The sequence below is a fragment of the Halichoerus grypus genome, chromosome 8, assembly GCF_964656455.1.
Source record: "Halichoerus grypus chromosome 8, mHalGry1.hap1.1, whole genome shotgun sequence".
Classification (NCBI taxonomy): domain Eukaryota; kingdom Metazoa; phylum Chordata; class Mammalia; order Carnivora; family Phocidae; genus Halichoerus; species Halichoerus grypus.
In genome coordinates, this window is record NC_135719.1 from 146,801,138 (window position 1) to 146,824,341 (window position 23,204).

The 23,204-nt window shown below is 52.9% G+C and overlaps 1 protein-coding gene across 4 annotated transcripts in view; it reads left to right on the forward strand.

Moving 5' to 3' along the window:
- Positions 1-23,204, forward strand: part of EVL (Enah/Vasp-like) — a 146,814-nt gene that overhangs the window by 93,894 nt on the left and 29,716 nt on the right. For all 4 annotated transcript variants that reach the window (XM_078054217.1, XM_036100044.2, XM_036100042.2 and 1 more), the window contains exon 3: positions 3,954-4,131. In XM_078054217.1, the coding sequence (XP_077910343.1) occupies positions 3,954-4,131 (178 nt within the window). The remainder of the gene's footprint in view (positions 1-3,953; positions 4,132-23,204) is intronic.

A 23,204-nucleotide genomic window follows, 5' to 3' on the forward strand; every position in this document is an offset into this window, starting at 1 on the left:
TCAGACTACACCAAGAACGTTGGGACCGAACGCAAGTGCCACAAGCTGGACTCTGTAAGGGGAAGGGCGTCTGGTCTGGTGAGAGGTCTGCCAGCAGCGTCCCCTGTGGAACAGCTGAAGGGGGCACAAGAGATACTTCCTAGGAGAGAAGAAAACTGAAGAGGGCAGGGCCACCGTCCTCAAACCTCTGATGGGCTGTGTGGGGACGAGAAGGCATGCTTTTCTTTGTACCCTTGAGACAGGGCTAGGAATACTATGTGGACACTATCAGGAGGAAGATAGGAGCTCCATGGGGCTCCTGGGTGGCTCATTTGTTAAGCGTCTGCCTTCGGCTCAGGTCATGATCCCGGAGTCCTGGGATCGAGTCCCACGTCGGGCTCTCTGCTCCACGGGAAGCCTGCTTCTCCCTCTCCCACTCCCCCTGCTTGTGTTCCTGCTCTCGCTATGTCTTTCTCTGTCAAATAAATAAATAAATAAATAATCTTAAAAAAAAGGTAGGAGCTCCATGGCCGGAAGCACGTTCTTCCACGCGCACTGTTGGAGGGTGGACTGCGTTGCTTTGCAAGCCCACAAGCTAGCTCTAGGCCGCTTGGTAAGAATTTTGGGAAGGACATGCCTTCATTGAAGGGTAGAGATTTGAATGAGATGAGACCTCAGAAGCCTTCACCAACCAGTGGGTTCTAGGGGGTTTTTTGTTGTTTTTTTTTTTAAGATTGATTGATTTATTTGAGAGAAAGAGTGAGAGAGCGAGCACAGGGTTAGGGGAAGAGGGAGGAGAAAGAATCTCAAGCAGACTCCCCTCTCAGTGTGGAGCCCAACACGGGGCTTGATCTCATGACCCTGAGACCATGATCTAAGCCAAAATCAAGTGTTGGATGCTCAACCAATTGAGGCACCCAGGCGCCCCAAGGGGTTTTAGATCTAGGTGAATGTGTTGGTCAGGAAGATTGTTTTCCACCATTAAGCTTCTTTTTTTTGTAGGGGGTTCTTGAGTACTTGTACTCAGAGGCCTCAGAGGCATGCTGGACAGTGTTTGGAGTTGCAGAGCCTTTCCTTGAAAGACAGGAAAGGCCCTCTCCTCAGTCCTACACCCCTCCCCCAAACATGGTACCTGTGGGCTCTTGAGCAAAAAAAGAAGGACCTTTTAAAATAAGTTTATCCTGGGGCGCCTGGGTGGCTCAGTCGGTTAAGCGTCTGCCTTCGGCTCAGGTCATGATCCCGGGGTCCTGGGATTGAGCCCCGCATCGGGCTCCCTGCTCAGCGGGAAACCTGCTTCTCCCTCTCCCACTCCCCCTGCTTGTGTTCCCTCTCTCGCTGTGTCTCTCTCTGTCAAATAAATAAAATCTTTAAAAAATAAATAAAATAAAATAAGTTTATCCTGGGGTGCCTGGGTGGCTCAATCAGTTAAGCATCCAACTCTTGGTCTCGGCTCAGGTCATGATCTCAGGGTCGTGAGATCAAGCCCCATATCAGGCTCCAGGCTGAGGGTGGAGCCTGCTTGGGATTCTCTCTCTCTCCCTCTGGCCCTCCCCTCTCCCCTGCTCACAGACTCTCTCTCTCACACACTCTCACTCTAAAATAAAATAAAATACAATAAGTTTATCCTTCAGCAATTGTCCAGATCAGTCCTTCCAAAGCTTCAAGAATTATTTTTAAAATAAAGCTGATAAGGACACAGGCTGAACGTGGGAGAGTGGAAAAAGGCAAACCTTACAAACACCAGAAGGACAACCTACAAACCAGAAGGAGCTGGTGTGAGTATATTAATGTTAAATACAATAGGCTTTAAGACAAGAAGTATTACTAAAGGTAAAGAAGGACATTTTCAATGATGAAAGAGTCAATTGAAAAGGAAGACCTAACAATCCTAAATTTGTACACATCTAATATCTTCAGATATATAAAGCAAAATTGGACAGCTCTAAAGGCAGAAATAGACAAATCCAGAAGCAGAGTTGGAGGTTCTAATCACCCAAGGTTCATAACCTCCAAGAAACTGACTGAAGAAGTAGAAAGAAAGTAAAGAGATAAAAAATTGACCTAATTTACATTTATGGAAACTACAGCCAACAATGGTAGAATATAGAGTCTTCTCAAGTGTGCACCGAACATTTACTGAAATAGACAATCCGCAGCCGTCGTGACACACTGGAGTCTTCTTTAATCTTGCTTCAAGATCTCTTAGCCATTCTTGATATAATGTGGTTTCCAGACCTCGTTCCATTGAAAACATTTCCTTCCAGCTTGCTCTGGTTTTGTAATGTCCACTAAAAGTGCAGCACCAGAAACGGAAACGCTTGAACACAGAACTGCTGGGTCTTCCTGTGGCAGAAAGGAACGGTCTGCTGCCTCCCTCTGGTCTCTGCACCACCATGAGTGTGCTCTCCTCTTAAGAGCATTTTAACCTGAGGTCACTATGCTCCTTACCATGCATACATGCCACAAAACCTCCAGCCGTTTTCCTGAGGATCTGGAGCTAAACCTAGAGAACCACCCCAGGAACCTGGGTATAGATGCTGGCCAAAATTTCCTTGTGTCAAGATGTGAAACAATTGCACTTCTTTAGCTGATTCAGCTCGCCTTCTCACTTCCGTGCGCTCTCTCTCTCTCTCTCCACTATAGGATGACCCAAACCCACCTTTCACCTGGCCGAGACCTAGAAAAAAAGCTGTTCTGGATATTGGCCATATTTGCTGTCCTCTGGCCTTACCCAACAGCGCAGCCGAATGGAGAGTAGAAGAGAGTGGTAAAGCAGAGGTCACATCTTAGTGCCCAGCCCACTAGCAAGGTGGCTTGGCCACGTCCCTTTGCATCTCTGAATCTTTTCCTGAGCTCCCCTTCCTGACCGGGGCGGGGGTATAGGAGACAGAGCTGTCTCCAGCTTCAGATCCCAGAACCCTGGAGCCTCAGAGCCAGAGGAGGTCTGAGCAGTCCTCCTAAACGTCTCCTAAAGCAGGTTCTTCCCACCACGTCGCCCCCAGGCTCTGGCAGACTCTGTAGGGAGCTCGCCATATCCCTAGCACTCACTGACAGCCTACCGTGTGCTCTCCCAGCGGGCCATGGGGGTGCCGTGCCACAGTCAGGGCGCACTATCCCCGCTTTCCAGGCCAGAAAACTGATGGCTCATAAGTCCTTGAGGTTGGTTCACATGACTCCGAGTAGAATAACCACTCCAGGCCTCCCACTGCCTTCCCTGAGCCGTACTTACTACGTCTCACCTTGAAGAACTTGGAAGTCCTTCTCTGTCAGGTGTCTGAGAGAGTAGCTCCAAGCTCAGGCCGACCTGAAGCAGCTGCCGCGACTGCTTGGGAGCCCCCGAAGCTCTGGGCTTGGCCCTGGTCTACTTTACCTTTCCCCGCTGGGCCTGGCTTTTTCCTTGCAGAAAGTTGAGGTTTGTTGATTGACTTATAATGCTGTGCATTTGTGTGGTGCATTAACTTTTCTGACTTATCCTTTTAATTAGTAACCCATTTATTAATGCATCCTAAGTACTAGACACTGTGCACACGGCCATGGGAGGCACAGATAGGGCTAGAAGACTCCTGCCGTTAGGGTCTCCATGCCTAGAAATAAAGCATTGTTACCCCCATTTTATAATTGGAGAAACTGGGCCCCTAAGAAGTGCCGTGACCGCCTTGGGTGACATGGCTGGGAGGAGGGACCAGCCCCTGGACTCTGGGAACCTGACTCCCAGCTCAGGCCTCTCGTCTGGAGGGCGTGACTATGCCACATTGCTAGTGAGATGAAGTAGCTGGTTCTCAAACCCTCACCATTCTGTAGGTCATATTGAAAAGCTGCCTGGCCATGCTGTCACCTTCTCCTGACCCCACCCCACCTCCCTGTCCTCTGCTAGCCCCAGGGGACACAGTATCCCTGCCCTGGAGCCGCGCTCTCCAGCTCACTTACTTACCTCGTATTTATTTACACGTATTTCTGTCTCTTTTCCCCTCCAGGTTGTGATCAATTATTCAATCGTGAAAGGGCTGAAGTACAATCAGGCAACGCCGACCTTCCACCAGTGGCGAGATGCCCGCCAGGTCTACGGCTTGAACTTTGCAAGTAAGGAAGAGGCGACCACGTTCTCCAATGCCATGCTGTTTGCCCTGAACATCATGAATTCCCAAGAAGGAGGTAAGTGGGGCTTGGTCTCGGCAGAGACCCCTCTCCTTGACCTGCGCCCTCCCCCGGCTCCCTGGTGTCCCAGCCCCACAACCACGTCAGGCTGATGTTCCGTGGGTTCTCAGAGAGGCCTGCTGCCTGACTCCAGCCTGAAGGGACATATTAACAGTTTGAAGGAAGAGAGAATGGTGTTCACATCTTCTTGCCATTTGTGAGATACAGCTTTGTACTGGTGTGTTCCTGAAGCTAAATATCCTGATATGTTTTACGTGTGTCATCTTCCTTCTGTATTCTAGAACATGTATTTAGCAGAGGTGGGAGGAAACGAGCAACAATTTATTGTTGAATTCAAGCATTCATGTTGTTAATGAACTTTTACTAAATATTTACTGAGTGTAAGAAACTGGCCAGACAGAATAGGTAAGAAATGAATAGATGGCGTCCTTCTGCTCAAGACACGCCTGAGTAGATAGATTTGTAAACTGCTAACACCTGGGTCGTGGTGAGTGCTCCAGCCAGGTATGGGTGGACTACTTAGGGAACACAGAGGGACATCTGGGCTGCGGTTTGGAAGGGCGAGGAGCTTACAAGGCAGAGGAGGGACAGCAAAGGCATCCAGGCCTGAAAGCGCAGCGTGTGTGGGAGAGTGCCCTACAGTGTTTCTGGGGCCTCGGGCACACACAGGAAAGAAGCTGGACATGAAACTTCACAGTGAAGCGCCCCAAGGACCTAGAAGATGATGGGCAGGCTTGATACTTGGGGTAGACAGTGGGCCTGGGGGAGGGAGCGGGGCAGGGTGGGGCTAGCAAAAGTTCCTAAGCAAGGCAAAAATACATGTGACTTTTATTGGAAATTCGCAACCTTAGCTTCAGAGGGAACACAGAAGCCTTCCAGGGTCCAGGTGTCTTGACGTCCACGGATACGGTCCTGTGCTTTGCTAGAGGTCTTAACCTTGGTAGAGCTAGTAGAGAACAGGGTTTACCTTTGAGTCCTGGTTCTGCCACACTCTGGCTGAGGATCCTTTGGACAAGTTACTTCATTTCCGGGGCTTCAGTTGTCTTACCTGTCAGATGGCAGTGATAGAGAGTGGCTTTTAAGTTTCATTGGGCAGAGTGTACAATACTTAGCAGGCTGCCCGACACAGCAGTCACCCGGTGTTGGCACTTGTCCGTAGTGTCACTCCCAGGGTGGCCGCTGCCGGCATCTGGGTGGGACGTGGGGGACGTGGTACTTAGAGGGAGATGGCTTTTATAGGCCTGTTGGGCCTGATAGATGGCAGCTTTGGGACCCAATGTGAACCCTAGGAGAATTTTTCTAAGTAAATAAAGGACACGTTTTGAGTATGCTCCCCATGGGTCAGGTCACACACAGAACGGGGGCTTGTGTTCTCCCCACCTCAGCAAGGCTCCACGGTTTGTGGGAGACTTGGAACACATGGTGGGGAAGCTGCCCGAGCACAGCTGTGTTGAGTGACAAGAGCAGTGCCCAACGCATGTTTATTAAACTGTTTTCTACCCAAGAGCCTTGTACTTCCTGGTGAAGTGAACGGGGTTTAAGGTTTCTGATCTGAACCACCTCGCCTGCCCCGGGATGTGAGAGCTCACAGGTGGACACACGGAGGGTCAAAAACAAAGCTTTAATTTAATCAGACAGCTAACCCTTGCGAAGCAACTGCTCATTAAATAAAAACTACTAGTTGCTTTATTAAATTTACTATAGTCACAGGGATATTAGCTAATACAACCCTCATTTCCAAACGAGAAACCTGTGATCTTTATGAGGAAGTCACTCGCCCATGGCACTAGGAACCCCGACCTCCTCTGCCTCCTCTGGGCTGGACGGATGCCCTTGCTGGGGTAAGGGTGGGCCCACCGTGTGAGGGAGGCCTCACTGGCAGCTTGCACCGTGAGTAGCAGGGGCCTGTCCCAGTTCATTGGCCGAGGCCCCGTCTCCTGCTTCTGCAGGTATGACCTTTGGTGGAAGGAGATCCAGGCCCACTGAGCAAGTTTTGCTTTCCCTTCACCTGAGGTGTGACCTACTGGCTGGGGGTGTGCGGCTCAACGAGCTTTTATACGTGTATATGCCAGCAGGTCCCCAGAGAGACCATATCCCTCCCACCCGTCCCCCCAGGACAGGGGGACACCAGCTCTGAGACGACAGAGCAGCTCTGCCTGTGTTTGAACTTCCTTGTGTGTGTACTTCCTACAGTGTGCACTCTGTACCCGATCTCTCTCCCTCAGCATTGTGTTTGCGGGAGTCACCCGGGGGAGGGTTCACCTCTCTCGCTGGCTGCCTGGGACTGCCGTGTGCCCCTGCATGGTGCGGCTGCGCCAGGTGGACCCACCCACCTCTGTCCAGCGGCCACTGCAGAAGGCCTCATGCTGCCAGATCACTGTGCTGTTTTCTAGTGAATGCCCTCTGTGTCGGGGAATCCCAGCCTACCCGCCCTTGGTGGGAGGCAGTTGGCTGTAGCGTAAAAAGCATTTGTTGGGGGGCAGCTAGATCTTATATTAAGTCTTTGTTCTGCCACCTGTGGCCCTGGGATAATAGACCCAACTTCCCAGGGTTGTTACGAAGACTCATTTTGAGATGTTGATAAAGCACTTAGCATCTGGCGCCTGGTATGTGATAGGGGCACAAATAATATTGGTTCTTTGCCTTTTGTTCTTGTTAAACGTGGTCATTTTCTGTAAGCGTCAGTTTCCTTCCTGGTAACATAGGATTATGGGTCCCACTGCAGAGCTGCGGAGAGGACTCAGGGCCCAGTCGGTGCTCTCCTGCACTCCTCCTTCCCCTCGCTGGCAGGCCTCACCCCCTGGCAGGCCTCTGGGCTTGTGCCTTCTAAGACTCGGTGTCTCCTCACGTTGAGTCCTGCTGGGCATTTCCCACCTCCACCTCCGCGAGTGGGGGCCCCTCTGGGGTCTTTAGAGCCTGGCAGATACCAGATGCCTACATACAAACCTGAAAGTCACCCGTCAGAGCAAACCGTGGATGCCGAGCACTGTGTAGCGAATGGTCTTCACGCCCCCTCCTCTCCCCTGACTCTCCCCACAGCCCTGCTAGAGGAGGGCCCAGATGACGTCTAGGTTAGCAAGCTGAGATTCAGGGAGGAAGGTGACTTCCCTGTGATTCCACCCCAGAGCTGTGTTCACTCAGGAGTCTGCACTGTCCGTGTGCTGAACGCCGGCAGAGAGCCACGAGCCTGTGCTCCTTCTTTGTTCCTTCCTGCCTCTGTCCACCTCGTGGGGCTCACTGTCGGCCAGGATTCTCAAAGGTATTCTAGAGAAAGAATGGGCACAACACAGTCCTATCTGTGCTGCCTCATGCCTACGTGGAGGTGATGGCCAGGCACAGGACCCTTGGAAGATCTGCTTACTGACATCGTTCCTTGTAGCCACAAAATCCATTTTTCTTCAGCAGCGCCTTACAGAGACTCATTCGTCAAATTCAGGCCCCAACCCAGAGAGCCTAAAGTCCACTTAGCAAGTAAAATAAATAAATAAAGTAATCGCCCGGGAGCTCGGTGGCTTCAGTTCCCTGGGTGGAGGACAGGGGTGCAAAGCCAGCTTAGGGTTCTCTTGGGGACCCACAATCTCTGAGTTCAGGGATGATCCCAGTGGCCGGGGGCAATCACTGGGTTATTGGGGCTTTTTCTACAGGAACTGACGTGTGGAGGTGCTTTTGGGGGGCGGGAGGAGGAGGCTGTCTTAGGAGCACTACCTCCGTGTAGCCCCCGTCGGTGGAAATGTTGGGTTCTTCCTCGCTGTGGTCACCACTGTCCATGCAGGTTGCTGGCCCCTGCTCTTCACCGAGCTTGGCTCGCACACTGTAAGGCTCAGCTTTTCTGGGGTTCTGGATGCTGCGTCACGGGGTGTGATGGCCAAGGATGGTGCCTGTGCTAAGGTAGGAACTCAGAGTGAGGCTTCTCTGGCCTAGTTGGATGACACAGAGTAATAACAATAGTATCTATACTTTCTCTTAAAAGCCTGCGCACTTTGTTTTTTACCAGGCTACCTCTGCCACATGCCCCTTCCCTGCCCTTCTCAAGGAGAGGTCCGCACTAATCAAACAGCCTCGGGTCGGGGGATAAGGGCCACAGAAAGACCTTATCTGGCTAAGGAGGTACTTCCTTACACTCTAAAGTGCTTATAATTTGGTTTCTATCCCCAGGAGATAGTTACGCAGCTACTGTTACACACATTTATGTGGACGGGGAGGCGGGAGCACGGGAGATTAAGAAAGGTAGCACGTCTGCCAGAACCTAGCGGTGAAACTGAGACACAAATTTCGGGCTTCTGGCTAGATATCCAGTGTTTTTTCTACAACTCCGTCTCAGGAGGTCATAGAGGAAGGCCAGCTGTGGTCTCCTCGCTTTGGGAATCGCAGGGGCTTGGGCTGGGCAGCGAGCACAGCTCATGGCACATTACAGCAGCTCACAGGATGGCCGGAGACTCGGGCTTCTGTGTCCTAGGTCCACATCATCACGACCCCTGGGTCACTGACGTCAGCTCCAGAAAGCATTTCCCTAGACTTGCTCTGGGTTCTGTCCTTAGTGGGAGCACACCACCACCTGGGTAATGCCGGTTACCGGGCGGCGGGGGGAGGAATGTTTACAGGCTGCACTTGGACACCCCAGCCTGGCTCGGCTTTTCTCCCCCTGCAGCGTATTCTCGGCAGATACCAGTTCACAGTTCAGTAGCCTTCTAAATGCAACAGCTTCTATGTGCTTCTCTATGAGCCTGCTTCCGACCCACCATGTAACCTTAAACATGGACCTCTCTGTGGGCCTCGGTTTCCCCATCTGGGGAAGGAGGGCTACAGACTTGAGCAGATCTCTGTAAATCCTAGCAGTTTTGTGCGCAGTGTCGGGCAGGAGTGAGTTCTCGTTCACCGACCATGTCGCTGTGACCCTTGCTGGGAACAGGCAAGAGCCCTGTGCAGAAACCAGAGTGGAGGGATGCCCTCTTCACCTCTTGCAGGGCCCCTCCGCATCCGGGGTCCCTGAGTAAGTCAGTGCTTGGTTATCATGGAAAAGAGAAAATACAGACAAGCAAACAAAAGTGGCCTGTAATCCCACAACCCAGAGATGAGTGCTGTTGACACTCATATACATCCTTCCAGAACTTTTTGTGTTCATATGTGAGTGAATAGCTGTTCATCGGAAATAATCTGTACATACTGTCCGTAACCCTTTCACACTTAGCCCTAGGCTGTGAATGCCTTTCCATGCCAAGACAGTCAGATCTTCACACCGTCTGAGTGGCCAGAGAATCACATTTGGGTGCCGTAAGACGATGCACCATGATGTCGCCAGTCTTCTGCTTTTAAACCTAAAAGCTGTCCCCATTTTTCACTGTTACGTTCGTGTAATGGAGGACCTTCTTGTACATTTACGTGCATATTTGTGTGCTTGCTGTGTGTTGTACGGGTGCATCCTTGCACACTTGTCCAGTTACTTCTTGGGCATATTTCTGAGTCAAACAATATACACATTTTTAAAGCTTTGATCTGTTTTGCCAAAATGCCTCCCAGAATGAGTGTCCTAGTTGATACTCTCCCTGGCACGCATGGCTGTCGCCCTCTGCCCCAGCCTTCCCCAGCACTGGGCATTCACACTCATGCTAATCCTAGTAAGCACAAGGCAAGGGAAAACGTATCCTTTCAGTTTGTGCTTTTGTTTGCTAGTATGGGTGAACATTTCGCGGACGTTAATTGGCAATTTCATTTTTCCGTTATTTGCAGCAGTGGATGTACTAGATGCAGGACAGCATGGTCGAGCGTGGGCTTCCTGCACCTTTAGTCACACCTGCGTGACTTCACACTCCCAAAGTGTGTGCATCCTCAAAGGACAACGGGATCTTGTATTTGCTTGGGCAGATGAGTGGAGGCAGTCTGGCGTCATGTGGTGGGAATCAGGCATGGGGTGGATCATAAATGCACCTTGCCCGGCAGGCCCCTGTGAAGTCGGGTCTGCGTTGTGTGTGTTTTAGGCATTGTTACTGTTCCTCGTGTCTGCACAGCCACAGAAGAAAATCCTCTCTTGCACTGTCTTTTATTCCCTGGACCTCTGCTTACACTAGAGGAACTTGTTCAAGTTCAGTATCTAGAGTCATGGTGGTAGGTCGCAGAGAGATTCCTTCGCTGTTCCTTCATCTGGCTTCTTAAAGGAGGGAAGGGTTATCTCAGAGTTAGAAGACGTAGATTCTCCCAGAAGTGCAGATGGCAGGTGGGGTGGCTTCCCAGTTAGCACTGGCCCCCCTCACCCTTCTCCCTCTCTTCAAGGGCACGTCTGGCCAGGGCATTTCCCTGCTGCCTGCTGGCCCTGGCATCCACCCTCCTACTGTCCCCTGCCTTAAAAATGGACAGAAACCAGAGAGGCGGGATTCCGTGGCTCTGGGGTTTGAGCAGGCTGGAAATGTTACCATTTTAAATTATCTCAGGAATATTTTTTAAAAGAAGAAAGGATACCAAGGAGCGCCTGGGCAGCTCAGTCAGTTAAGCATCCAACTCTTGATTTCAGCTCAGGTCATGATCTCAGGGTTGTGAGATTGAGCCCTGCATCCAGCTCTGCACTCAGTGGGGAGTGTGCTCGAGATTCGCTCTCCCTCTGCCCCTTCCCCTGCCCCCACTCACGCTCGTGCTCTCTCTCACTCATATAAATAAATAAATCTTTAAAAAAAAGAAGAAGAAGAAAGGATACCAAAAGTGACAAGAAGGGCACACGGAGAGCCTTCTGATGAGCTTGTGGTTTTTTCAAACACTATGCAACCAGTAGAATAAGGGCACATAGCCAAGGACAAATCTAGAAAGGGCAGACATCACAGGGGTTGATGCCAAGCTTTTTCAAATATTGCTCCTTCCCTGGGGATGTTTCTTTCCATCTCTACTTCTCCCAGCCCTGCCTTCCCTACCCTGCCCATCCAGCCCTGCCCTCCCTGCCCTGCCCATCCAGCCCTGCCCATCCCACCCTGCCCTCCCCAGCTCTGCCTTCCCCAACCCTGCCCATCCAGCTCAGCCCTCCTCCAGAAGCCCTCCTCCACCTTCTCAGCTCCCACCTCTGGCCTCTCTTTATTCATTCTTCCTTTTTTGTGCTTCCTTGTGTACTTACCTTTTCTCTCTCACGGGAACTCCTGTACGCCACCCCGCTCCCCAGTCTGCACCTCTCGTGCCCCTTTCCATGCTCCTGGAGCTTCCCTGTCCACGTTGCCTTTGCCAACGTAATGCTCAAGCCTGGCTGCTGTGAGAGGCAGGGTCACGTCCATCATGTCCCCAAAGCACCCCAGCACCTTCACCGTACTTCCACATTCACAGCACCCAGAACAAGCTGTAGAGTGCTGAGTGCCTGAATGCATGCCCCTGAGAACAGGGGTTGCCTGTTTTCCATCTCTGTGCTCACAGCTGGGAGTCCAGTGCCCTCTGTGGTATGAATCGTATAGGTACGGGGAGCAAGCTGCTTGATCTCTCTGTGCACAGGCTTCTGAACCGTAAAGATGGAATGTTAGTCATCACATCATGCCTCATGGGATGTCCTGAGGATTAGCTGTGCTCATCCCTGTACAGTGCCCAGAGCAGTTCCTGACACACAGTATGTGCCCGATAAACATACGCTCTTTTAAAACCCACTGTGATCTTTTCAGGGGGGCTGGGCTGGGGACGCAGGCGGGAGTTACCAGCCCCTGCGTTCCTCAGTCCCAGAGGACTCTACTCTTCAAGTTCTTCTGTTTGTTGGGTGGTGGTTATTTAAATCTCCTTCCTCTCTGTCAAGCTCTTGGCCGTTACTTCTCATCTTTGATCAGATCCCTGGCTTTGGTGCTCCTTTTCTCCTATTTGTTAATGCTGACGATTCTGTCCCAACCCATGAGTTATTTCCCAGGTCATGCCTCCCAGTTGGTGGCGTTGGCCCCGTGGTTTGTTCGTGACAATCCCAGGGAACGTGATGCTGTCTGCTGGAGCGGCACACGTGTGTCGGCAGGAGGCCCCCCGCACCCCAGCAGGGTGCAGTGCTCCGGGCCGCTGCAGGGTCTGCTCCCCTCGGTTCTCACCCCTCTTCTTCCCTCTCCGTGGACAACTTTTCATAATCCTTGAGAAGCTCCCATTATGGTGGGCGTGAAGTAGCTACGCGTTCGTTAAAAGTCATAGGAACGAAAACAGGAATAGTAGTGATCTTTGTTCTGTACTGTTGGGGTCTGGTGCTCATTGGAGACAGCACCTCCTGAAGGATTCCCGCATGTACCGCGGGGAAGAGATGCAGCCGCTCCCTCGGAAAACCACCCATGCAGGTGAATTACTCCCTCGCTAAGCTACGTGTTTATATTTACTTATATTTAGAAATGAGCTTAGGGGCGCCTGGGTGGCTCAGTCAGTTAAGTGTCTGCCTTCGGCTCAGGTCATGATCCAGAGTCCTGGAAGCGTGGCGTGTCAGTTGTCCCCCCGAGGTCTCTTACCAGGCTAGCGGCCGGTCACAGCCCTTTCTGTGTGGCGCTGGACGAGCTGCCGTCCATTCAGGGACTAAGAGGCCGTGGTGCTGGGGAAGTCAGCAAACCCGGATGCTGGGCCTGGCATGACACTTAACCGACAGGCACCCTGAGCCAGTCAGTTCCTTCTCTGGGCCTCAGACTCTTCGTCTGTAAGGTGGGTGGCATGTGTGCCTACCAGCGGGGTAGTGTGGGGAGGTAATGGGTGTGGACAGCTTCTGAGGCATCCTGCACAGCACAGGTATGAAGGTCCGTGTTGGTGATCAGCTTGGCCAAGTCCCACTAAGTAAGGAAAGTGTCTCTCCTGTTCAGTGTCTGAGTTCTGGGAACACCTGACCCTCCAGGAGTTCGCTTGAGCCTGTGGAGGAGCCGGGCCTAGACATTAGGAGTCCGGTTCTTGGCCCAGTCCACCACGGCCTTCCACGTGACTTCAGGCCAGCTCTAGCCCTCGTGTAGTCTAGAGCTGAAGTGGTGGGGCTGGACTAGACAAGCCGTTCTCAGCAGGGACAGCTGAGACACAGGGACTTGGTGACGAGTGCTGGACGTCTTGCAGTGTGCACGGCAGGCCTTTGCATGTCCCACTGAGCACATGGAGGTAAAAAACTTTATCTGAGCCAGAACTTAGCTCTGTTTTAAGAAAAAGTACTCCTTTTTCCTTTAATCAGGTTTAATGTGCTGAATTTTCTAGGAATGCAACTACTACATACTTCAAAAGAAAATTGTGCTTTATTTTGTTTGTAACTTTACCAAGGATTATTTTCTGTTTTGGGAGCACTGTCACTTGAGAGATTGTTCGTCATCCAGCCGGCTCCCCTTGGTCACTGTGAGTCTGGGCAAGGTGCAGGCATTGAGCGACTGCGTCTCCTAGTGTAGCCAGGCCTGGTGCTTACAGCCTGCCGTGTGCGCTTTGCCACGGATCACTCCTCTCTTCCTCTCCTTTACAGTACACTGAAGGCATTATTTTTTTTCTAATTTATGTAGGTAGGTTATATAACCTATGACTCTCACTGACGATAACACAAGGAACATTATAAAATGTTTGTAATAAAAAGAGGCTATTGAGTCTGGAAGGGTGGGCCAGAAGTTGTGTGAAAACCAGACATTCCTTCTTGATCGCGGCTGGTGTCTCATGTGATTGTCACATGACAGAGCCGGGTAGATAGCGCATGTCTGTGCCCATCTTACAGCGGAGGAAACTGAGCCCCAGAGGGAGGAAGCAAGCCCTTGGCCAAGCAGTAAGAGGAGCTGGATTAGCTCACTTTCCTCTTCTCCTCCCCGAGCAAGGAGGTGTGGTGGAAACAACCTGGCACAACAGGAAGAATGTCCATTTTGGCACCAGAGTCCCTTAGTGGAAGGAAGGCCACTCCTGTCACACTCCTGTGTGTCTCCTCTGCCCACGGTCCTTCACGGCTGACACCAGATGTGTGTGGTTTCCACACATCAAGCAGTCCAGCGGGGCCAGCACGGTGTCCTACAACCTAACTCAGTCCTGACACCGTCCGCCAGGAGGTGGCGTCAGACCCCATAGGTTAAGGCTCCATCCCCCAAGACGGGGCCCCACCAGCCACTTCAGACGCCAATCAAGCCCAGGTTGTCACCCATGGGGCTGGCCAACAGGCTGTAAATCGGAGGTTCCCACAACCCCCTGGGGTTTGATTAATTTGTGAGAATGGCTCACAGAACTCAGGAAAACATTTTACTTGCAAGATCACTGGTTTATTATAAAGGACATAACTCAGGAGGAACCCGATGGGTGAGATGCAGAGGGCGAGGTGCAGGGGAGGCGGAAGGAGCTTCCATGCTCTCTGGGTGTGCTGCTCCCCACACGTGGGCTCAAATTTCTACTCTACTGCTTACAGCAAGTCAGTCCATCTATAAAGTGGATATAATACCCTGATTGTGGGAGGATTCCCGGAACAGCTCCTGTGTAAGACTCTTACATGTGTTCAGTATACAGCTGTTTCCTTCCAGCTGCCTACAGCCTTGTTTCACCTTTTGTCCCCAGGTCCAGCACACTTCTGTTAGACTACTTGAGGTTCTCTCAGAATTTACCACAATCACTGTATCTCCCATCTCCCACTGTTCCAGAACAGTAGGGCCCTAGTGACACCTGAAGCGAGACCCCAGGTTGATGGGATCCAGCCAGCTGGTGGAGGGAATTTCTGAGAAAAGCTTCCCCCTTGAAGCCACTGCTGGTGTGGAAGACATGGTTGAGGCCCAGGTGGGCCGATGAGTGGGAACGGGGAGAGAGCCTTGGGCGTCATGAAGCAGTATACATTCTGCAGATGACAGAACTGAAGCCCGGGGAGGGAGGGACTTGCAGGTCACACAGAAAGTCAGGAGCAGAGCTGGGGCTGCTCCCGAGGTCTCTCCTACTAGCCCCAGAGACCCAGGTTTGATACTCCTGTTCCTTCCTAAAAAAGGGTTTTCCCTGGGACCTAGGACCAGGGGTTCTTTCAGAAGAGACCTGAGGAATGTGAAAGTCAGTGCTCAGGAAGGCTTGGGATAGCTTCATTTGTCCACTGTTTTCCCTTTTGGTTCTGATGACATTGAGTCAGATGTTCCTGGTGGTAGAACAGCCTGCCCTTGCTGGCAGGCCCTTCCCCATTTTAGCCTCAAGGAGCCCAGGGCCTTACCTTTCCTACTGTCAACTCAGGACAGAGTGGAGAGGCCCCAGACCAAAACAGAGGTTCACTTCTCAAACACCTGCTAAGACCCCAAGAAACTTTTGAAATCAGAAGATCCAGCAACCTCCAACTATGCCAAAGTCATGGCCTCTCCCAGTAGGTCACTAGGAATGACGGGGGGCGGGGGCGGGGGGAGACTGGCCAAACTTCATGTTGTGACTGAGCCAGAATGTATCAGGAAGGGTAGAAAAGAAAACCCCACAGTGGTTATGAGGCCTTCCACACAGATCTCAGGGGTCTGGGGCCCATGAACACTTCCGGTGGGCAGCCGTTGTACCCAGAGCTGGAGGAAGGAGCCTCTTCCCCAGGGGGTACGCTGGAGTACATGGGTCCCAGCATCCAGATTTCTGTAGCAGGACAGGCTGCCTGGGACAGCGGCTATCCGGCAGATGGTAACGTGAGGCTGCATTGCCGGGATGAAGTCAGATAGGCTGTCTGGTCTCGGGCAGGACTGTTCCTCTGAGCCTCAGTCTCATCATCTGTAAAATGAGCAGGTGATGCCTATCTCAGTGAAATCCAGGGTGCCCAGCAAAGCACAGTGCTGACGGCAGGCGTTCTGAAGGCTGGCTGTCTAGAAATGAGGAGTTCATGCCTCGTGTACCCAACTCAGTGCTAGAAGGCAGATTTCCTTTACAGGCCTGAGGCACAGACTAGACCCAGGAATGCCCCAGAATGTTAAAGCCTGGTGTTGGAGGGCTGGGCAGGGGCTGGAACAAAAGCAGCAGAGTGGAAGGCAATTTTGTTTATAGTTTCGGGGCGGAATATAGTGAGTTTCAAACTGTTATTTTGAGGAGTTCCAAGGGTCCAGCTAGGTATGCCAGGGACCTCACCCTGCCGCAACCAGAAGTGTCCCACTTTATCTATTTTATCTATTTGGGCTCTGAAAAAAAGAAGAAAAACCTAGTAGCTTAGTGGAAATCCACATGGAGTGAATTAAAACACATGATGAAGGAGTATTTTCATTGGCCTCAAGGAATGTAACGGAATATCCTTTCCTCTCTTGGTTTGCTTGTAATGACATCATTGGTACATTCCGAGATCTGATTGTCCTGGTGCTGGACGAGGAATGTTCTCCTGGTTTTCCCAGTGTCCCGTGTCCTTAGCCGATCCCCCGCGCAGCAGTGACACAGGTGTGGGAAGGAGGCCCAGCAGGGGACTTCTAGACCCCCTTCTCGCCAAGACAGGCCCGGCCCCATTTCTTCACATTGTTCCACTTCATAGCTTCTTAGACTTAGGGCTGAATTGCACTTCTCACAAACCTTTCTGTGGAAAATGACCTACCTTTTCCCCTAAGAAAAACACTTGGCTGTCTTCACCTCCCGCCTGCTGAGGCCGTTGGCACTTTCCGCCTCACCTGTGACGCCTCCGGGCCCCACCTGAATGATGAACTTCCTCCCACGTCCTACCCCCTCCTTCCTGACTGCCTTCTGGGGGCTGGTTCCTGACTAGCCTCTGTGCTCAAGAGTCACAGACGGCGGGACAGCCATGCCCAGTTACACCTGCTCGTCAGCACACTTCCCGGAATGCCCCTGGGGTCGTCCTGCTCACCTCCCCACACTTTCAGGCCCCGCTCCTCCTGTCTGAAAGTTCCCCTTCAGATGAAGCCTTCCCAGCCACTTTGGCAGCCTCATCCACCCCTACCACCCTGCTTTCCTCCTGCCTCCATCACCAAGGTTCACACCACTTGACATTGTCCCATGGGAATCCAGTCGGGTTGGGTGTCATTAAGTGTCCTGTTTGTCTCTGGACCCTCAGAAACCAGCACACTGTCTAACTTAGGAGCTCTTGTTGTATCCATACTAGGTTGAATGAGCAAATCAAGACACAGGGGCTTGCCATGTGTTGGGGCTCAGCACAGGCCCCCAATCCCATGCTCCATTGCGCCAGTTTACACTGATGAAGGTGTCCATTGTGCCCCACCCCGTCACATCTCTGACTCATCCCATATGCTCCCTGTATGTCCCCTGAAGCCTCGTAGCAGGACCCTAACTGGTCAGCCTCTCTTCCCTTCTTCAACCTGTCCTTCCTGCTGGTGCTTCCAGCATGACCTTTCTGCAGAACCGGGCCAGGTCAGCAAGCCTGCTTACATTCTCCTCGTCCCATGTGCGTGAGTCGCACCAACTGTGCCGTGCTGTCCCCTCTCAGTGCTGCGCTCCTGGGTCCTCCCCTGTGTGTGTGCTGCAGGCCCACCCCTCCTTCACGGTGCCGTGCCGGGGGAGACTCCCGGTGCCCCAGCAGACCTCGGGGCTCGCTGCTCGGCTCCCAACACACAGCCATCTGTCCCACTTGGTCTAGACTGTGAGCCCTTCGAGGGCAGGCATCTTGCTCCTCACTCTCCAGCGCCCTGGAGTCGGGGAGCTCTCCACTTCGTTCCCATGTCTGTGCTGTGTGCCTCCTGTAGCCTGGCTCTTCCTGGCATCATCACGCCATCGTCTGCAGACCAAGACGGCAGTCCTGAACCAGCGTCGCTTGCAAGCCTGTGAAACTGGGCGCAAGGTGAGGGGTGCTATCTGTGATTGAGGGACATGGCAAATAGAATTGTCTCACACAGAAATCGCACCCGTCACCTTGGCCCGCCTACCACCACCCCTAAACAAAGGAGCGCACCTTCCTCGGCCAGCAGCCTCGTGTTCGAGGACCTACGTTGTTTGCAGCCCTGAGGTGTGTGCACGTCGGACGTGGAGTCGGGTGGATGTGGGTTCAAGCACTGCTTATGCCAATTGCGTGCCCTTGGGCAAGCCACGGTCCTTTTCTGAGACCGTTTCTCCCTGTGTACGACGGGTTCATACCTACCTCACAGGGTTGTTGTGAGGGTAACGGGACATGCTTTGTCACCTGGAAATTACTATAACAGTTTGAAGTTACCCCATTTTTTTTTCATATTTGAAAAGTTAACTAACAATATCAACTCCTGTGGTGATGCTGACCACCCTGCTTCGGGACACAGAGGGAGGCCAGGATGCAGGACTGGGATGGTAAGGGGGGGCGGGGCTTGAACCCGGCTGTGACGCTGGGACTGAGGGCGGTGGGAGCAGCCAATTTGGGACTTCAAATCTTGGCTCTGGGAAGAAGTTCTGCCTGACCTTGGGGTCTCCCTCTGCCCACTGACAGCACTTTGTATCCTTCCTGGGGGCCCCTGATTTCCAAACATCCCACCATTGTCTTCCTTTCAAGAGCTGCTGATTTGTTTGCAGTTCACTTCCCAGAGAAAAAAGACCCCCTTCCACCAGCCCCAGGATGTTCTCCCTAACACTAGTGGGCAGATTTCTTTGGGGCTTTTGGTTTTCCGTGGCTACGGCCTGCACACCAGGGCCCAGGCCGGGCTTGGGATGCTGCATGGTCTGCCTCGCCGGTTCCTGCCCATATGCCTGGGGTCGGGGAACGGTGAACAGCCTGTGGTTGGCACAGGTGATTGGCAGAAATGACACAGACTCTGGGGGCAGATGACAGGGTGGCAGGCCCATGCTGCCGACCCGGCACACGGAGCAGCCGGGCAACCTTGAGCAAGCCCCAGTTTGCGGCCCCAGTTTCCTCATCTTTACCATGAACGCGGCAGCCGCCTACAAAGTTGTGCTAAGGCCCAGTGAGACAGTAGATGGGAATGTGATCTGTCAGCTGTAAAGCATCGTGAGAATACAAGTGGAGGGTCATGGTTCCTGGAGCACCCAGTCCCAGGACACTGCCCTAGGACCTCATCCCTCAACAATGGCAGAGTCATTACACTGGGTGTGGGAGAAGCTGTGACATGCCCCAGGGGCTCACCCACCCGCTCCTCAAGGAGAGCACATGCCCCCGTTTCCCACACGCTGTTGTGCTTGCTCATCCCACTGGGTCTTCACAGCATCCTCTGGGACCGGCAGGGAGACATTAGGATTGTTGTCCCCACTTTACGGATGAGGAAATGAAGGCTCAGAGCAGGGAAGGCCATAGCCCCAGCCTCCTAATTGCCAGTTCAGGTCTCTCCCGTCGCACAGATTGCCTCTCAGAAGAGACTCTGGTCAGCCGGTGGCCTCCACACTTTCTACCTGATAGCCCGGCTTGATCATAAGTGGACGGTTACGGGCACTCAGCCTGGCCCATCTCTGTGGCCAAACGCCTGTGTCTTCTGAAAGACGTCAAAAATTCATTAGCATCCCTGTTCTGTTTTCTCACCTAGCATCTATTTCTTTCCTAAAGAATGATCATTTCACAGGTCAGCCTTCTGCCAAGTTTAGCTCATACAGGATAGGAGCCAGCTCATATCTCTTAGTAAGTAATTGTCACAAGGACTCAGGAACCGAAGTGCTGAAATTGAAGTATGACTTGCAGTTTCTGGAGAGGACAGGGTGTGAATATTTGAGGCCCTGTCCCCCACCTGTTTGCGTCCTGCCTTCATTCTCCCATTTTATTCACTCAGCACATGACTGGGTTTTCACAGTGGGCACCTACATGATTTGCCTGCTTCTACGCTCAGCCCATGATAGTCTGTTCTTCATGTGCAAGCACATTGGTCTTTTCAAGTCTAGGTCAGGTCAGTCTTTGCTCAAGACTCCCCAGAGAGGGGCGCCTAGGTGGCTCAGTCGTTAGGCGTCTGCCTTCGGCTCAGGTCATGATCCTGGGATCCTGGGATCGAGCCCCGCATCGGGCTCCCTGCTCAGCGGGAAACCTGCTTCTCCCTCTCCCACTCCTCCTGCTTGTTCCCACTCTTGCTGTCTCTGTTTCTGTCTCTGTCTCTCTCTCTCTGTCAATTAAATAAATAAATTTTTTAAAAATCTAAAAAAAAAGACTCTCCAGAGACTTCTAGTCTTACTCAGAATCAAACCCAAATCCTTAGCAAGGCCTGCGTGGACTATTCAGCCCTGGCACCTTCCGAGCCCAGCTCCCCCCACTCTGCTTCACCCGCTGACTTCCCGTCACATCGGCCTCCTTGTTGCTTCCCTGTGCACGCCCCTCATGCTCCTGACACAGGCTCTTAGACCTCATGTCCCTCTGGCCTAGAATGTTCCCCCTGCAAAGAGCCCGTGGCTCCTTCACCTCTGCTCACACGTCACCTGTCGCCTGCCACCTCCGTTCTCTTCCCTGCTGTGTTCTCCTTACATGTAGGTCTTGGTTGCGTAAGTTCCAGGGGAGCGGTTTGTGTGCCTCGCACGCTGATATTTGTGTGATGAATGAATGCACAGACATTTACGGAGCGTCCATTCTGGGCCGTGCCCCAGCACACAGAGATGAGTAAGCAGGTTCCGGGGTTTCTGGGGCTCAGGGGGAGAAGGGAGACTTGATGGCATGGCGTGGCAGGTGCTCTGGCAGAGGGCAGGCAGGGCCTGCGGGAGACGAGGGAGGAGGCCTGGCACGCAGGCTGAGGTAGGGGGACAGGGCCGGCAGGCAAGCCTGATCTGGGTCTTAAAGTGTGGGGAGAAGTTTGCCAAGGAGAGAAGAGAGAAACAGTTCCAAAGGGAGCAGCTACGCGTGCAAAGCACAGAGACTTGCCAGGGCCTGGCGCCCTTCACAGGAGCACCGCCCATCCTGGGCACTGTGGGAGGCGAGGCTGCAGAATAGGCAGGGCCAGGTCCTGAAGGACAGCCTTTGAATATGACATCCTGAGATGGAGCCCTTGCCCCAGAGCTGTGAGGAAGGAGCCCCCCCAGGCCCAGGCCTTCACAGCCTCCCCTCCCTGCCAAGCAGATCTTCAGAGATGAAGAATCACAGCCTGGATCTCTTTCCCCGGGCGCCATGGCTCTTGCTTCTGAGCACCTCTGACTTCTTCCGAGTGGGGTCCGCAACGGTTTGCTCTGGAGGCCGGCCTCAGCACCCACAGTGCACAGACGCCGGCCTGTCTCCCAGCTTCAGAGCAATGCAGGCCCTGTTCTCGGTGGCAGAAAGGTACAGCTGAAGGACTCCTGGCTTGACCCAGCTCTAGATGGCTCTAGGTGGGTGATTCATGCCTCTGAAACTCCATTTTCTGATCTATTACACGGGGCAATAATAACAGCTTGTCACATTGTTTTGAGAATTCAACAAGGTGATGTGGAAGCATAAATATAGGGTGTTTGTCTTATGCAAGGTGCTCAAAGTCCAGCAGGGGCGCAGACAAGCACCTACACGGCTCTAATAAAAGGCAGCTGGACGCCAGGCTGGGCAGGGCTCACAGGAAGAGCATTCCCTCACGCAAGCCCAGAGCAGGCCTCAGAGGATGGTGGACTTATGGGGTAGAAGTGGGGACGTGCTGCGTCGCAAGCAGAGGGACCACCAGGGAGAGGCAGGAAAGACAGAAACGTTTCAGGAAGATGCGGGTGACCCACTGGAGAGCAGCACCCGTTAGGCGACAGGCCCCTCGGGCTGGGCTCGGAGTGCACGGGTGGGCCGTCAGCGCTGGCCGGGAGCCTGCCCCCCTGTGCTGGTTGTGATGCGGCCCAAAGTCCCTACAGACTCGTGCAGATTTTCTGTTGTACTCCATGATCTATCTGGGCTTATTTCCTGAGTTTGAATTACTGACCTTTCAGTAAACCTGATCTCCAGGTGGTCTGTGTTCTCCGTTCCTCCACGTACCCCCAGAGTACCACCAAGCTGTCGGGGTGCTCACCCCCAGTTGGAAGGGCCTGCTGCAGCCGTGGGAGCCCATTTCAGCTTAGGAGCAGAGGGCAGAGAGCAGACCGGCCTCAGAAGCAGAGGGTAGGAGTGACTGGCGCAGGGGGACTGCCGGCCACCAGGTTTGACCCCGAGGACTCAGGCACAGCTGGAGATGAGCCAAGTCAGGCGCCATTAACAGAATGTTCTTACATGATTCAGTCTAGAAATCACTTCACTCAATTGCTTTCTTCCATCAGAGTACAAAATTGGGAATAAATACCTGTTGAAGAAACAAATATATTTCATTAACTAGTTTGCAGAAGGCCTCATAGACCGCATCAGCCAAGACTCCAGTTTTGTTTTGTTTTTTAATTTTTATTTATTTTTGAGAGAGAGCGAGCACAAGCGAGGGGAGGGGCAGACGGTGAAGCTGACTGCCTGCTGAGCAGGGAGCCCGATATGGGGCACGATCCCAGGACTCTGGAATCATGACCTGAACCGAAGGTAGACGCTTAACCGACTGAGCCACCCAGGCGCCCCAAGACCCCGGTTTCATAGATGGAGAAACTAGGCCGGAAGGTCAGACCACAGAGGCAGCGCTCAGATCCAGCTACCTGTCTGCCTGCCCGTGTTCTGGAGCACACGTCCTCTCCCTTTTGCAAACGCTGATGCTGGGACTTCATTACTGGCCTCCTGGGGCACCCAGCGGCTCAGCCAGGGTGAGGCCTGCCGGTGGCCGTGGGCACTGCCCAGCTGGGAGGGCATGCAAGGCTGCAGGGCCATCCAGTGCGCCTTCCTCGGGGAGGAAGTCAGGGAGAGACTGAAGCTGAAACAGAATGAGCACGTGGGTCTGCTGAACCTGCAGCCTAGGCATGTGTGGCCTCCCCTTACGTTCCTCTAGCTCCTTTTCCCTCACAGGCACTGCTTTTTAAGGAGAAGTGGCCCACGGCCGGCGGGCAGGCCTTGAGCTGGCTTTCTGGCTCAGCACCCAGGAGAGCCTGCCCCTGACAGCCTCACCTCCGGGCACTTTCTACAGCATCACCATTGCGGAGGTGACAGCGTGGGATTGGCAGCTGCAGGACCCGGTTCTAGGTCTGATTCTGTCACTCTCGGATTTGATGTAGGCAAGCTTTTAATGTCTCGGGGCGTCCCTGGCCTGGTGGGGTAAGGATCACACCGCTCCTGGGATATGTCATGAGAATTTCACAGACACGAAATGTCACTTGGGCGGGACTACCTAAAACAGAAAGCAGACCGCATCAGTGGATCGCACCTCATCAGACTTGAGGCTGACACTAACGTGGTATTGATCCACACCCCGAGACAGACGGTGCTTTTGTTATTTTTCAGATAAGAAAACAGAGTTACAGTAACCCGT